General features: G+C 46.6%; 1 protein-coding gene across 1 annotated transcript; it reads left to right on the forward strand.

Moving 5' to 3' along the window:
* Positions 1-3910: 3910 nt before the first annotated feature.
* LOC8026323 (CRAL-TRIO domain-containing protein C3H8.02) lies at positions 3911-10507 on the forward strand. Its single transcript, XM_002403246.4, has 7 exons — positions 3911-4126; positions 4597-4689; positions 5488-5514; positions 6291-6487; positions 7342-7426; positions 8113-8324; positions 9788-10507. Exons 2-7 carry the CDS (start codon positions 4618-4620, stop codon positions 9879-9881), a joined length of 687 nt encoding a protein of 228 aa, XP_002403290.1. The 5' UTR covers positions 3911-4126; positions 4597-4617; the 3' UTR covers positions 9882-10507.
* Positions 10508-16399: the final 5892 nt, after the last annotated feature.

Raw genomic sequence — 16399 nt, forward strand, 5'->3', positions numbered from 1 at the left:
TACTCCCTCATCATTAGGTGAGAAAATAAAACCAAGTGAATCTCCACTGCTCCCAAATGTGCGGAAAAACTGATCTCGAAAAACAGAAAAAACATGCTGAAACATTTTTTTCTTTAAAGTTTATGGCTTGCTAGGTATGTGGGCAGACTTCACTTCGAAATATAAAAGAAGTTGTGTGGCACTATTCACAAGCAGCCAATGTGAAAGCAAGGCAAGTGGCCAATAAACTAGCTGGAAAACATAAAGAACCCACAGCAACAGGAATTTTGAAAACCGGCTCTATAGAACAGTCAGTAGCAGACGACGGAAGCTGCACAGGCGATCGGGCAAGGGCAGCTGCATGACTGCCACAGTTCCTGAGATTTCACCTACTGGTCTACTAGCTGTGGGCTTAGCCAGGCTAGTCTTTCAAAGCTGCTACACTCATATTGGCTTGTTACCGAGGTAAGGGGAACAAAGTCAAGAACTTCCACCGAGGATGTGAACAACGGGAGTGCCATCTTCACTGTATTTTCGTTTCCTCCTGCTTTGTTTAGTTCTGTCTCCTTCGTGCATGTTACTTTTTTCCGGGGATTTCTAGCCGTTGTGCACCTGTCACCATGCCGCACTTTTGGGTTACATTGGATTGGCTACCCACTCCAAAGAGATTAGCATGATCTTTTTGGAGTGGGTAGCCAAGCTGTCACAAGATTAGCATGAGCTTAATACTGGGCTTGCACCTTCATGTATAGTTCAAAATCAATTGCAGGACCCCTTTAAAAGCAAAACCACCAAGTTTTATGACATCCTTCTGGAAATCCATAACTAATGGCATATTTCTTGCTCTTCATGACATACTCTGAGGAAATGTGTTGAAGTGCCAAGCACCTACAGCTCGTATTTGAAAAGGTGATTTCAAAGCGAAAGACGGGCTATGAGCAATGTTTGATCTAGAAACAGTTCATACACAACTAATGGTCACCCTTGTCAACAATTTCTCTCTTTCTTCAAACACGGCACAGTCTCCTCGGAGTCATGTAGCAGCAACATTTATCTAAGATACATGATGGGGAAAACAGCTCAGAAAACACGGACTATGAAGAGGAACATGCACGAAAGGACAAAATAAATAAATATCCAAGATATTTATTTATTTGATTATTTATTATGCCCTCAAGGCGAAAGCATTACAGAGGGGAATGGGACTTGGGAATACAAACATAATTAAAACTTGTTATACAGGCTCAAAACAAGAGCAATAATTAGCTGTAAAATTAAAATCACTGATTGTCGGAATGAAGGGCGGTTTCAGGGACGAAAGACCTGTGAAAAGAGGTGGTTACATGGGGGTATGTTAACTTTGCAGTCATGGTAGATGCACAAAGATGTGTAGATGGGACCATTATTTAGTAGATCTTTTAGATTGGAATTGTTGTAACAGATTTTATTAAATTGACATAGACAAGAGATTATCAGCCGAATGGAGAGGAGGGGTAATGAGAGATTACGTTTCACTGACGTGACACTTGACATACGGTGGTAGTTAGAGTGCATGACACAAGCTGACCGGTTTCGAATGGCTTCAGGGACTGAAATAGAAACTTCTGCACCAGGATTTTAGACTGAGCATGCATATTCGAGTTTACTTCCTACTAAATTTCATAAAGTAACAATTTAAAAAAAGATGTGGCTAAAAAAAATGGTGTCATATATCCAAGCATGCAATTACGTTGTTTATAACATATTCGTTACCATTTTTCCATGATGAGTTAGAAGCAATGTGGAAACCTATGTAAGGTAATACAATTTCAAGAGAATTATCTTGACAAATGATAGAGAGGACAAGCAGTAGTTCTACAGAAGATTCGCGTTGCCTTACATCTGCTAGCCTTGCATGTCTCCCACTTCCCTCCACGAACCATAACCAAGGTGCTTTTTATACTTGTTGAGACCTTTGTTTCTGTGTATTTTCAAAGTTTAGCTACTGTCAACTGTTCCAGTGCTGGGGTGGAGGGTCTTTCAATATATAGGGTGTCCCAAATGGATTTTCAGCTGTAAAACGAGCCAGAAAATTCTGCGCATGCACATCGAAAGTTTAAACTTTCACCGAATGTGCGTCGAGCAGTTCATTTTTACTCTGTGAAATCTCAAGGTGCAATTCTCATCCTGTAAGGAATGAGAGCAAAAATCTTACCAAAGTCAAGGTTCAGCACATTCACAGATGATTTAGTTAGCGACACTATTTACTTGTGGCACACTTTTGCGATAGGTGCAGCGTGCAAACAACAAAATGAATCGTCTGCTCGCTGCACCAGCCGAAGATGGCGCCACAAGTAAAAAGCGTTACTAACTCGGGCGGCTGCGAACGTGCCCAACACTGACCTTGGCTTGTTTCTTGCTCTCATTTTTTTACATGAAGAGAACGGAGCCTTGAAATTTAACATGGTAAAACTGACCTGCTCAGTGCACATTCGGTGAAAGTTCGAACTTTCTATTTTTTCGAGTGCCGATTTTTCTGGCTCGTTTTACTGCGGAAAATCTGTTTGGGACACCCTATGAATCAGGGGTGGCCAGAGTGATATGGGGTTAGAACCACAGACGAAACTACAAAAGTTCAAAGAGTCGCAAGAAAAAAAAAAAAAAGTGTGGGGGTGGGGGGGTTACTTTTAACAAGAAACTATGTGAATGCTGAGACGTTCTTCATCCTCTGTCCTTTTCTTCCACCAAGTTCCCCACTTTTACCACAGTCTTGGGTAATCTACATCATGATCAACATCCACCAGCTCGCCTGCGCACTCTGTTTTTTTTTTTTTGCGGAGGGAACAGTCCTTTCCAAAAGGAACAAGCATAATTGTCGACTGCAACAAATGACACCAGGCAGCAGAATGTTTTTTCAACCGATAAGCACAAATTAATACAAAGTTCACTAGCCAGTCAGTGCCCCTGACACCCGTTGTTTGCATACGGTTCGAAATTCTTACTAGCACAATAAAGGCAAAAGGGTCGGGAAGTGAAATTGAGCTCAGGCGATGACTCAAAGTTGCGCAAACTGCAAAAACTTCTGTTTTCTTTATAGTTTGCTTCGTTGAGTTCCGGGGTGAGGCGCAGCAGCATTCAAGCGACAGATCACGTTACATATCACGAGTGCGATGAATCATTCTTGACACGTAAAGACAAAAAAGAAAAGAAAATCGAATCGCAAGGGCTTGAAAGAAGGAGTGCGCGAATAACGTCACTTCCACTTAAGAAACAAACGCCAATAAAACACCACATTGGGCTACAAATGGGCTCTCAGGTGCGTTGAAAACACCGAGCGAATTGAAGCAGAGCCTAATATATATAAGGAAAACCAAATAACAAGGATTAAAATACTAATACCACGTCAGAAGCAAAGCAACATAGTTGGAACCTTATGTTCTAGTAAAGCGACCATACTTGGCTTGACCCTTAATAGATACAAGATGACCCTTCGTTAAATCAGTCAGCACGAGCCTTCACAAGTCGTGACATGATACTGACCGCCTGATAACCGTTTCTAGCTCCAAGCGATCAAGAACCAAGTCTTGAGATTTTCACGTCTTGGAACCCAAAACAAAGCAGTGTCACTTTAAAGCGACTCCAACTAGGCCAACGCTAATATCACATACCTCTGCGGCCTTCGACCCGTCGTAGGCGCGACGCCGGCGTGCTCGAACAGGCAGCTGTTTGGAGCATTAAAGTTAATAGAACTTTGCAAACCATTAAGCCGCGCCCGACTCACAGAAAGCCCGTGACATCTTCGATTTCGGAGGGAAACGGGGAAACTTCACGAAAAAAAAACAGCTGAAAGTCCAAAGCCGGAAGTAGCAAACGCCACCGCCGTAAATGCGTTCCTTTAGTCAAATAAAAATCCGAAAGAAGGCGCTTCCGGTTCAATGACGTCACAAAGTTTAAAAAGCGTGATGATCCGAACGCGCTCGTGGAGTTGGTGGCGGCATCTGGCGGATGGTGGCGCCGGTGATTGAATCTGTCGCCCGTCGGGTCGTTTCATCAGTGCAATCATGTCTAATAACTAATCTACTCGAAACAAAGCGACCGCTCCCGTCTACGCCCCCGACGACGAGCGCCACAAGGACCCAAGTTGCTTCATTGGCCCATTTAAACACGAGTAAGAACCTGAAGAAAAACGTAAACTCCCAGGCGTTTCAATTGATGAACCCGCTCACCCCCGTTGCTTCCTCGTTTGCGTCTTTTCAATCCATACGTTTGCGCTTTGCGGGGATTTGGCTAATCCGTTGCGGATTATCACTTACGGCGTTCGGCGTGGGGACGTTGATACTAGGAAGGTGCAACGCGCTTGCGGCGAGCGAGCGATCAGGAGCCGGGTGGGACCCTGAAACTGGAGACCATGGGGTCGGGTCCCGCTACGCTTGCTACATCGTCGGCGTTGACTTGTTGCTTGCGAAATTCCATCGAACCGTGTTATCGCCACGAGCGATTCAACTGGAGTAGATTACGTGCCTCGCGTATCGTCCGATCTCGATAAGGTGCTTTGCTGATCCGCTTATGTAACAGTTTCACTGTCGTGTGGGCGAGATGCGCTGAAAGAGATTGCGGCGGTCTGTTCTGTTGTTTCAGTTCCATCTATCGCAGTAAATTATGGCAGCTCCCGACACTACACCCGCCCCCGTGTCACAAGAGGACTTCGAAGAAGTCAAGAAGCGACTGAAGGTGAGGATCTTTGTTAAGACAACGTACATCTACCGAGCTCAGATTTCATAATGACAAGCAGCTCTACAGGATAGAACTGCTTGTCATTCCGAGCAACGCTATTTTGGCGTAAAAAAAACAACAAAAAAAAGTTGTTATTAAGTTAATGATCGAAGTGTAATAAAGCTTTTCATAAAAGTGTATTTAAGTAGTGGATTTATTGCACTCAAAATTCATTAATTTAGGTTTACAAAAAAAAAAAAAGAAAAATGCAAGCCCCCCCCCAAAAAAATATGCATAGAGAGGAAAACTGAAGCAAACCGTCTGTGACACTGCTACTCACAAATAGCATAATCTGAAACAAAAACTTCTTTGAGACAGACACTCGAAAGCAGATCTAGCAGACTCGAGCATGTATGGTACCATCTGTGAGTAATAGCGTCAACCAGGTGGTTTGTTTCCGTTTTTCTCCCTGTGCATAGCAGTAGTATGCTTTTCCAGATTCTTTTTACTGAAACCTACATAATCTGAATGATGCTCAGGAACACCCTGTATATTTCTATGAATATGTATGTACAAACTTCACCTTGTCCATTGAAATGGTGGCACGAGCTGATAGTTTCATGCAGCATGCATGACCTTGGAGGCAAGCCATCTGCTTTATTGCGATTAATTCTAGGACCAACACATTGTCTTCTGTCCACTAGGTAAAGTTACCTTTGAGAACAAGATACTAATAAAAAGAAATTTGTTTCACCCCTTAGTGCCAGATAATTCGTGCAAACTGTTATAAAATGTTGTTTTTCTTGTGTTTTTCAGATGATATTCGATGCAGACCCTGAGCAGGTAACCGTTCTACAAATGTTTCAATCGTGGCTTGCCATCTTTATCTGTGAGCAAAGCCGGAGCAGGAACAGATTGTCCTGATTGGTGCTTGCACTGCACAAGCTTGGGTGCTTGGCAGAAGGGCACTGAAAGCCCAAAGCTCACTCTTTTTAACTTCTGCTATGCTCGCACCTAAGGTTAAGTTAAGTATGAAAGAAAATTTAGTGGACAAACTTCCCATAGAATTTCTGATTTTACTAAATAGGTTGCCCACAACTCCTGAAATAAAGTTTCCAACGTAAAATTACTGAACTGGTTTTTATGACAAAAGTGCTGGACTAGTTAGTTTTGTGGGAGGGCTATGAAGGTTGCTACGGTATTCTCTTGTTGGAAGACCAAACTTGTTTATCTTACAAAATTGCTTCTGCCTAACTTATTGAACTGGTTTTTCATAGGACCACTGCTTTGTTTTATTACAATAATGTTATAAAGTTGATTCTCTATATTACTTATGAACTGTTAGATTACTAAACTCATTCTCATAATGAATTTGACCGCAAGAAAGCTCTTCTTTTTGCTGTGGTGCTATTTCCTGCAAGCGACAACTAAACTAATTTTCCCTTATAAAAAGAAAAAAAGTAATGCTTTTTAGGTAATCTATAAAATTACCAATCTTTCCATGCGGCTGGTCTTTCTCCATGTCGTGAGAAGACTCTACTGCAAGGAAACTCGCTTGCCAGTGCTGGGATTGTTTCCTCAAAAGAAGACCATCCCCTGCTGTCTCTTTCTCTCCGCAGTTCCACAATGACTACTCCATCAAGAGGTTCCTGAGGGCCTTCCACACTGTGGACAACACCTTCCAGGCAATCCTCAAGTGCAACAAGTGGAGGGTCGAATACGGCGTCAAATCCATCAGCAAAGACGATCCGGACATCAAGAGGAACATCGAGTGCAAGAAAGCCATGGTGCTTCCAAACAGAGACTTCTATGGGCGGTAATAGATCCATGCTACTTAGTAGACCTTTTGCTAAGTTACCCAAGCACCAAGGAGCATGCTCTGTTCACGGCTAAGCTGACAGTGCGATGTAGCTATGTGCCCATTGGCTCATTTGTACGAGTATCTTCCTCCACGCGATCACGCTCTCACCCGTAGGCACGCACCGAGTGGTGTCAGGTGATGAAAGGGTGGTGCTTGATTGGCCCAACGAGTGCGCACGGCTTCCACCACACTATCAGCTTAGAGGTGAACGGAGTAGCTTCACGCGCCGCACTTGCCGACGTCTGCTGCAGCGACTGTTCTAAGTCAAAAACTTGAAAACGAGTGGCACTTTGTACGTGAATTTCTTGAGTGCCTTATTTTGGTTATTTACTTCAATTCTTATATACATATAAGGCACGCACGTGTACCTACGTTCACAGCGTTCTCCTTTGTGGGGCAATTTGGTGAGAGGTCTACATAGTATTTACGGTGCCAGTTGCAAGAGTGTACACTGGTACTTTTATACGGAGTATATGTTGTGGTGGCTCTAGCCAGAGTTGGCACGCATTAATTGATCAATCCGTCTTTATTTTTTTCAGGTGTAATGAAGCCTAAGATTTTATGATATGTAAGACAGACTTTGTCTGGCCATGGTAGCAGAGTTGACCCCGTATTAAGATTGCACTATGCAATGCAGAAATGACATTTTTGCACTCTCCCTCACTTTTTGTGAGGAGAAGAGTGTGTGTGTGAGAGAAAAAGAGAGCTGCTTAGAAAATTTCTTCATAGATTAAAAATTTCCGGGAGTTGCACTATCAACAGGTGAAGCAAATGAGAACTTCATCAGATATTGTCCCGTTGCCACGCAGGCCCGTCATCTACATCCCGGCCTGCAAACACAATGTCCAGGAACGAGAAATCAACGAGCTCACCAGGTTCATCGTCTACATTCTCGTATGTGTCCTAGCCCCGCCTAACTGCCCTAAAATTTTAGTTATGTCAAGTTGGGTCCTACGGTCCCCCACCAGCTGTCCCATGTGGAGCTGGAACATACCGTAAAATGTTGATTATGCACTTGCGTCGCAGTAAGTGCCCTCCACCCACTGTTAAAACGTTTGAAATTTATGCAGAGGACATACATTATAAACTCATTATATATGACCTTGATAGTGATAATGATTCTGGTCTAGACTTTGATGTGGGTTATTACTGGAGTCTGTTCTAACCATTGAGACTGATGAAATGTGGATGGATTAGAACAGAAGTTTTTTTTTAAGCTTCTGAACTAACTTTGAAAGGTAGTGATTTTTTATTGAGTCAATAGACATTAGCGACATATAGTTGGCTCCAGACGACGTGGCCGCCCGTTCTAGCTGCGAGTCGAGAGGGTGAACGCTGCTCGTTTTTCTCGAATGTTTTCCGCCACTGCCATTGTGTGGAGAGTGAAACTAGCGCATGTTTCATAGGTTATGAATGTTGAGGAATTATTCTAAGCCGTGTTTACTGAAAGTGCAAAAGCTATCGCGACACTTTTTTAATCGAGCGCATATGTTCGTTTTCCCAACTTTTGCGTCGGGGCTTGCTCGGTTTTTCATGGCAATCGGACGCTGACCTTTTTTTTTTTTCTTTCGGTTCTGCAGGAGGAGGCGTGCAAGAAGTGCTTTGAGGAGGTGGTCGACAACCTGTGCATCATCTTTGACCTGAAGGACTTTGGCCTCAACAGCATGGACTACCCGCTCATCAAGAACCTCATCTGGCTGCTGAGCAAGCACTACCCTGAGCGACTGGGAATTTGCCTCGTGCTCAACGCCCCCACTATCTTCTCGGGCTGCTGGGGCGTCATCAGGGGCTGGTGAGTGCACAGCACCCGTGTGGCAGTAGTAAACATATTTATCTTTTACGTACTGCCATTACACTAGTGGAACTTCCCTAAAGGACTGCCTGTACTTCACACGGCGTGGATTCTTGACCTGTACCCAGGTACTTGAGAGCACAAAGCACTTCATCATCGCTGAACACGGTTAAGATACTTGTTCGTTGCAGCATACCTACCGTAATGTCTCGAGAGGCAACCCATTTAGGATTGAGAAAAAATCGGTTGAATATAAGGAGTGGGCTAACTTTCGGTGTGCAATCGAGAAAAGGTGAGAAAAAGAATGCTATTTTTAGATCATGTGTCTCTGCCAAACTTGTTATCGCGGCGACCAAGACGCGAAGATGACTGTACTCCCCAGTCAGCAATGTTTGCTTATGTCTTGGCATAGCTAACTAGAGGTATTTACGCCGAGGTCATCATTGATCTCAACACTACAATTACTAGAAGTGGGCTATCTTTCGGTGTTTAAAAGAAAAATAGCAAATCAAGCCAAACACAGGGGTGGGTTACCTTTCGGGGGTGGGGTATATCTCAGGATTTCACGGTATATAATTACCGTTAAACCGCCGCATAGCAGTATGCGGCACATGGGTGGTCAGATTTTATTTTTCAGCTTTCAGATTTAAAAGAAAAACGTCAGTACTATTCTTCCAGCCTTGGAATATTCCTAAATCTAGAACTAATTATGGAATTCAGAAATTAGTTCACCCTTTGCCTTTTCTTTTTTTATTAAACATCCATTTCAATCGCAATGTAGATGTAACCAAACTTTCAGATAGCTGCATAGTCAAAATGTTTATTTGGTATTTTTTTTTTACTGATAGTGCATTTGACTTTTTTTTCCATCTTGATGCCCGTCTTGCTCCGTCGTAGCTGCTGTATGGGGGTGCCAGAGCTTCGTTGAGCTGCATTTCTGCAGCTTTTTTCTTTGGCCCCCTATTTACCGCATGCAATTGTGGTGAGAAATAAAATTGTATCGTATCGTATCGATTGAGAGCTGCTGGTGACGGAGTGTATCTTTACGCCGGCGGTCCCGCTCCCACTTGGCAGAGGCACGAACCTGCCACCTTGCCTCTCTCAAAGGATGAAAAGAAGCGTGGCGCACACGTGTTGCGCTCCTTGGCCACAGGCACAAAGATGTAATCCGATAGAAAACCATAACCTACAAACGTGTGCAAATTGGGTGTATTTTGTACAATTCCGTAAAGTGCTGCACCTGGCGTACATCTTTCTAAAATTAGTTTACTTGGTGGTTTTCGATGATGCTCAGCTGGCATTGCACTGCAATGCTTGACGTCCGCCGTGAATGGCGTTTTTTTTCCGGCACCCCTATTTTTAGAGACGTTTGAAAGTCTTCGTTGAAGCACCCATTATACTGTATAGATGGCCGAACCTGTATTTGATGACGCTAACGCCAACATTTCTCCCTCCCGACCCAGGCTGAACGAAGTGACTGCACGGAAAGTGGTGTTCATCGGCAGCCAAGACGACCTTGTCAAGTTTGTCCACCCCGACATACTTCCGAACCTTTAAGAATTGGGTAAACTGTAGGAGTTGCAAAGTGATCCGGACAACACAGTCAGCCACACGAGCGGAGCCATCCCTTTTTCGCCACAATCAACGTCGCACAAGGCAGCAACGGCAGCTCGAGTCTCGACGGTCGACTTCTCGACGCCTCGCAAGATCTCGGAGTCGTCTTTCCGACCGTGTGCAACTTTCTTCGACGAGATCCCGCCGAAAACCATCTCGCCTCAATTTTTTTTTACTTTTTCTCGTAACGAAAGAGATGCTTGCGACATGTTTCGACAGTCTGAGGAACGAACGCGTGTGCAGTTGTCACCCATTGGAAGATTGTGAAGCATGAAACAACGCCACACTTTTGTTTTTATTACACTTTCCGTAGTTCGGAAATCAGAATCTACTTACAGGCATGTCGCGTCACACATTGTTAGTTTCCCGTTTTCTTTTCTTTTGTACTTCAAAGACGGTAGCTGGCACGCACACGCACTCCGATCCGGAGGGTGGCATTTAGCGTGCGGTTTATGCATAAGTGACTGCCCGCTTTCTGTACGTGCTGAACAAGAAAAAAAAAACACTAGATCAAACACGACAGATTAACAGAAGAAAAGAAAGATTAAAATATATTGGACCACCTGCAATTCTGGGATAGTTCTTTTCATTTATTGACTCTGTTGACTCACAAATATGAAAAGGGATGAACATGTTGTGCGGTCAGGCCAACATAAGCAAGAAGGGTTGATCCCATATGAAGGTATCAATTTAGAAGATTAAATAAATTGGACCACCCACAAACTGGGTATACATACCATATTTATTCAAATATAAGGCGGTCACGATTATAAGGCGAGGGGGCAGTTGAAGGACCCAAGAAAAAGAAAAAAAATCGCCATATTGCTATACTGAGCTTCAAATATAAGGCAGGGTATGACCGAGACTACGGATTTGGGAAAAAAAACCTCGCCTTATATTCGAATAAATACGGTACATTCGATCAAGTGTAATGAAGATGCGATAGCTCTTCACGAGATTTGTCAAGGGGAACACTCCAACAAAATAGTTCGTCGCTGGTTTGTCTCAGAATTGGTTCAATGCATCAACAGACACATCTGAACTACAGTAACCAAAATTACTACTTTTTTTTTTTTGCTAAGATTTTTTTAAAGTCTGGTAATGGCAGATGCAATTTGGGCCTTGCAGGGTGTTGATGGGTTACAAGGGGTTTGGGGGTGTGCAATGATTGAAAACAAAAAAACTTGCTCCAGAACAAAAAAGGAAATATGTGAAACATACTGGTTTTTTTTCTATACTGCCTCCTTGACCTGAAAGTTTTAGATGTGATGTCGCTCCACTGGAAAGTGCAGGAAAATTTCGATGTTGATTTTGGCATAACCTTCATTTGCCATTTTTTGTAGATCACGTTTAAATTTATAGATGATCAATAGCTGGCTGGGAGAGAAGCCTGAATATTCCGAAAATGTCTTTAGTCTGGGTAGCACAAAAAAAGGATTTTTCTACAGGAATTTAGCGGACATAATTCTACGCTAAATTGAGCGAGGAAATTGTGGTGACATCATGCAGTCGCCCCGTGTCAATGTGGCGTCATACAGTCGGACCAACACAAGTGAGAAAAGCCCGTGAGGTTCCTATGTCAAGCTTACGTTTTAAAGGGGGGGTGCAACGATTTCCGGTCTTCGATTAAAAATTTGTGGAAGTTGCCCTCTGACACTTCTAAAGTAAAAAACAGAAAACCTGTGTGTCCTAGTTGTGTAAAAAAAAAGGATAAATATTGGCATTTCTGGCACCCCTCAACTCACTCCCAGTCTTCAGGGTCACACCTGGTCCCCCTCCTAGCGACATAATTCGGGGTGCCGTGTGCTCTCTCGGAGGACGCTTCCTCTCCCTCTCTCTGTTGACAATAGCGGGCGTTATGCTGCAGCTTAGAGCCGAGCGAGGTCACGTAATCTTTTCGCAGTAGTTCCTTCGGCTGCCACTTGGGGCTGCAGGTGGGGGAAAAAGCTTGGCTTTTTCTTAGCGATTATGCAGCGAAATCACAACATTTTTAATGAACGAGATGTTTTCTGCATCCTCCGGGGCATGATAAACGTAAAAATGACGAGATGCAAATTCTTTTAAATTTAAAATCGTACTACTCCCCCTTTAAAAGGTAAAAGATTATATGAGCTTGATTATACCGACAAGGGCCAGGGGGCACAGAATGTGTCTCGCACAGTTTTAAGCAGCAGCTTCACTGGTGACACTTCGTGGGGATTTCACTGTCAGCATTTGTAGTCTGTCGTAGCCGCAGAGATGGAAAAACCTGTCCTTCTTTTCACGGCGCAAGGAGAAAAGTCTGGTGTTGTTCCCATTGGCCGCACCGCGGAAGCTTCGTCTACCAACAATAGTTTCGAGACAGGCGTTTTTAGTCATTACTTGCGTCGTACGAAATCCCACTTTGGCAGTATCCAGCTGCTATGCATAATGTTGGAGGGTTGTCGCAACTAGCATGTCAGGGCCCAGCGAGCTTCCACGCTAGCTACGCTTTCGGGTTCAGAACAAAGGCACGCTCATAACCGGAACTGCTTTATTCCGGAGCACTCGCGCTGCACCGCGCGCTCCCCTCGCCATCCTGCGTCCGTCCCTTTTCTCCCCGCTCTCCCCCAGAGCCACCGCATCCCATGCGCCATCTCTAGAGTCCCGCGGAAGGCGTCCTCGCGATGCGCCGTGGCGCCATCTTGTGGTGAGGCATGGAACTGCATGCCTCTCCTAACAGATCCCCCCTCCTTAATCTGTGCATAATACCTACGAGTCGTAATAGCGCACCAACTGGTCGACATTGGCCAGTCCACACCGTCGGCCCGTAGTAGGGTCCTTCAGTCTGTACACGTTTTGTCCTACCCGGGCCGCAATGGCAAAGGGTCCAGAGCGTCGAGGGGCAAGTTTGGCAGTGATTCCGCGACTGGCGTTGCTCAGCGTGTGTGAGTCTCGGAGAACCAAGTCGCCCACAGCAAACCCACACTGTTGTCGCCTCCGGTTGTAGTGTTGTCGCTGTGTCTCCTGCGCCTTGCGTTGGTGGTGTCTCGCAAAGTCGAGGGCGTCTTTGAGGTGTTGGCTCAGCTCTGCACTGTAGACATGGGAAGTAGAGGGCTGGGTCTCGGAGTGCTCCTGTGGGCGAAACTCCCACGGGGTTCGAAGTTCTCGGCCGTAGCAGAGGAAGGCAGGCGTGTAACCGGTCACCACACTCTCGGACGTCCTCATGGCAAACGCCACCTCTGGGAGGCGCCTGTCCCAGTCGCGGTGGGTGTCACAGTAGGCGGCAATACTCTGCTTGACTGTGGCATTGTGCCGCTCGACTGTCTGGCCTGCTGGTACCGTATGGCGCTCTGCAATGCCCCAGTGCTTGAGCACTCCCTTCCATAATCCACTTACAAACGGCTGGCCGTTATCACTGGAGATACTCTGGGGCACCCCATGTCGGCAGAAGATATCTACCATACGCTCCACGATGGCTCTAGATGTTGGTGCCCGGAGAGGACAGAGCTCGATGAACTTCGTGAATTTGTCCAGGATGACTAAGATGTACTTGTTCTGTTTTGCTGTGGCAGGAAGTGGTCCGATGAGGTCTACACTCAAGTGCTCCATGGGGCCAGTAGCCCAAGAACTATCCATTAGGCCCTTTGGTTTTTGTCGTCGTGGCTTGAAGGCCTGGCATGTCTTGCAGGCACGGACGTAACGAGAGACATCTGCCCTCATTCCAAGCCAGTGGAATCTCCTCTCCGTCCGTCGGAGCGTCTTAAAGTACCCTGCATGGGCATTAAGCGGATGGTCGTGCTCCACCTGTAACACCAGTGATCTCAATTGGAGGGGTAGCCACGGAACCTTGTTGCCCTGGCCCACGTACAGCAGGAGACCCGTGTCGTCAATCTCGCTATCTGCTGCCAGGTCTTGCACTCTACGTGACTCCCTAATATCACTGGGTAAAGAGTTGTTTTCCATGAAGTCAATTACTGTTCTCAGAAGCTCATCCTTTCTTTGTTCAGCAGCCAACCCTTTGCCATCCCTCAGCAGCGATATGTCCACAGACTCTGAGGCGGCAACCTCCTCAAATCGAATTGAAGGAATGGGTTCACTCACGTCGATCGGAAACCAGTCTTCGGCAGTAGACGGTGAAGGAGGCTCTGGAGCAGACACTGGGCAACGACTTAGGGCATCAGCAGGGATGTTAGCTTTGCCCCGCCTGTGCTTGACGGTGCACTTAAAGCCTTGAAGACGGAGCACCCATCTCTTCACCCTGCTGGAGGTTTGCTCCGTGTGGAACATCCATGAGAGTGATGCATGGTCGCAGTGTACTTCGAAGTGGGCAAACTCTATGTATGGGCGAAACTTGTCCAGCGCCCATACAACTGCCAGACATTCCCACTCCTGTACGGTGTAGTTGCTCTCTGCTTCTGTCAATGTTCGGCTTATAAAGGAAACTGGCCTGAGGTGTCCCTCATTCTCCTGCAGGAGGACTGCGGCGATGCCAATGCCACTGGCATCTGTCTCAATGATGAAGGGGCGGTTGAGGTCGGGCAAGGCCACCACTGCCTCCTCTGTAAGCCAAGACTTTAGGGATTTGAAAGCTCCCTGCTGTGGCTGGTCCCACCTCCAAGGTGTGCTCTTCTTCAGCAGTGTCGTGAGAGGTTTTGCGATGTCAGAAAATCGTGGGATGAATGTGCGGTAGTATCCCACCAGTCCCAAGAACGCCTGCAGCTGTTTGACTGATGTTGGGGTGGGGTACTCTTCAACTGCTCGAAGCTTTTCTGGATCTGGCTGGCATTTACCCGGAGAGATGACATGGCCTAGGAATTTAAGTGACTGCTTGCAGAGCTGCACTTTGCTGGGGTTGACGGTGAGTCCCGCTTCTGTGATCCTGTGTAGTACATCTCGTAAGTGCACCACATGGTCTTCAAACGACTCTGAAAAGACCAAGACATCGTCTAGGAACGCCATGCAGTACCTGTGTTTCACTCCATCAAGCACTTTGTCCATTAAGGCCTGAAATGTGGCTGGGCCTCCGGCTACGCCAAATGGCATGCGTTTGAACTGGAACGTTCCCTGGTGACACAGAAACGCAGTCTTCGGAATGTCCCGTGTTGCCACTGGAATTTGGAAGAAGCCTTGGGAAAGGTCGAGGCTAGTAAACCACCTTGCTTTGCCAAGTTGCGCCAGGATCCAGTCCGTTCGGGGCATTGGATGCACTGGGACATCAGTCTTTGCATTGAGTGGTCTATAATCCACTGCAAGTCGGTAGCCGCCAGTTTTCTTTGCCACCAGGACAGGGGCACTGGCCCAGGAGCTTGTGCTTGGCTCTATTAAGTCCTGATCCAGAAGATCTTTGATGCATTCATCTATTATGGCTCGTTTCTCTGCATTTACTGGTCGCATCTTGCAACGGATGGGTCGGCTATCACCAGTGTCGATGCTGTGTTGGATCAGCGAGGTGCGTCCAGGTCGTACTGTGAAAGTGTCTTTGTAGTCATTGAGTACTGTCACTATCCGCCGGTCGCCTTCTGCCTTTTCTCCGGGAGTCCCCCTGACCATGGCTTCCTCTGGGCAGGTCTCAACTTCTCTGGGCGCTGCAAACAGCTCCTCCAATGAGTACACTTCCTCGGACAGGGCGACAGGTGGAACTTCCGAGGATTTGCCGAAGCGGACCAGCTCCTGAATCTCCGTCCCCAAGGTCCAACCTCCGAGGGCCACATGTATTGATAGACCCGCTGCGATCAAGAAGTCTCTGCCCAAGATAATGTCACGGCACAGTCCTGGCATGTGGATGAATCGCTGTTTGCGGCATCCACCCGACCAACGGATACGGCATCTGATGGACTGAGTTGTGGTTGACCATCCTGTTGCCAACCTGAGGGAATGGGTTTCCTGCTTGAGTCCTGCACCAGTAGCCTGAGCAGCCACCACAGCTGGGTCCCCCATTAAACTAACACTGGACCCAGTGTCCAACAGGGCAAGGAATACCTGGTTACCCACGGTGAGCTCGAGCAAGGGCTCCCTCCCTCCGGCTGTTGCTGCAACTTGCAAGGCAGTCTCGTAGATGCTGGCCGGGTCAGCCTCTACGCTCGCCCGTTTCCCGGGCAGTTAGCCTGCAGATGTCCACGTTCGTTGCACCTGTAGCAGCGTTGTTGGTTGCGTTGTCTGCCAGTTGCGCAGTATCGGGCAGAGTGTCCAACCCCCCCACAGCGTTGACACAGTTGTCCTCTGTTGGAGGCAGGCTGCAGGTTTGGAGCCTGCTGTGCAGTTTGAAGCCACTGTTGACCCTGTTGTGGCAGAGGTGGTGCCCAGGCTGGATGCTGCAGTGCTGCCCACTGTGGTGTTGGCTGGGGCATGGGTTAAAATGAGGTAGCCAATGTTTGGGGCTGCTGCACTGCCCACTGTGGTGGCAGTTGCGGTGCTGGCTGGCAGGGCATTGTGGTTGGAACCCACATCTGGTCCTTGCAGTAAGATGACTGCACTGCTGCTAAATGCAGGGGCCACCATGG

This window comes from Ixodes scapularis, unplaced genomic scaffold (assembly GCF_016920785.2).
Source record: "Ixodes scapularis isolate PalLabHiFi unplaced genomic scaffold, ASM1692078v2 PGA_scaffold13__105_contigs__length_92229423, whole genome shotgun sequence".
NCBI lineage: Eukaryota > Metazoa > Arthropoda > Arachnida > Ixodida > Ixodidae > Ixodes > Ixodes scapularis.

Excerpts from the sequence above, each read along its gene's own strand:
- LOC8026323 (XM_002403246.4), top strand. The coding sequence starts at position 4,618 with ATGGCAGCTCCCGACACTACACCCGCCCCCGTGTCACAAGAGGACTTC. Across the intron at positions 5,515-6,290 it reads TCGATGCAGACCCTGAGCAG|TTCCACAATGACTACTCCAT; the intron begins GTAACCGTTCTA and ends TTCTCTCCGCAG. Across the intron at positions 6,488-7,341 it reads AACAGAGACTTCTATGGGCG|GCCCGTCATCTACATCCCGG; the intron begins GTAATAGATCCA and ends GTTGCCACGCAG.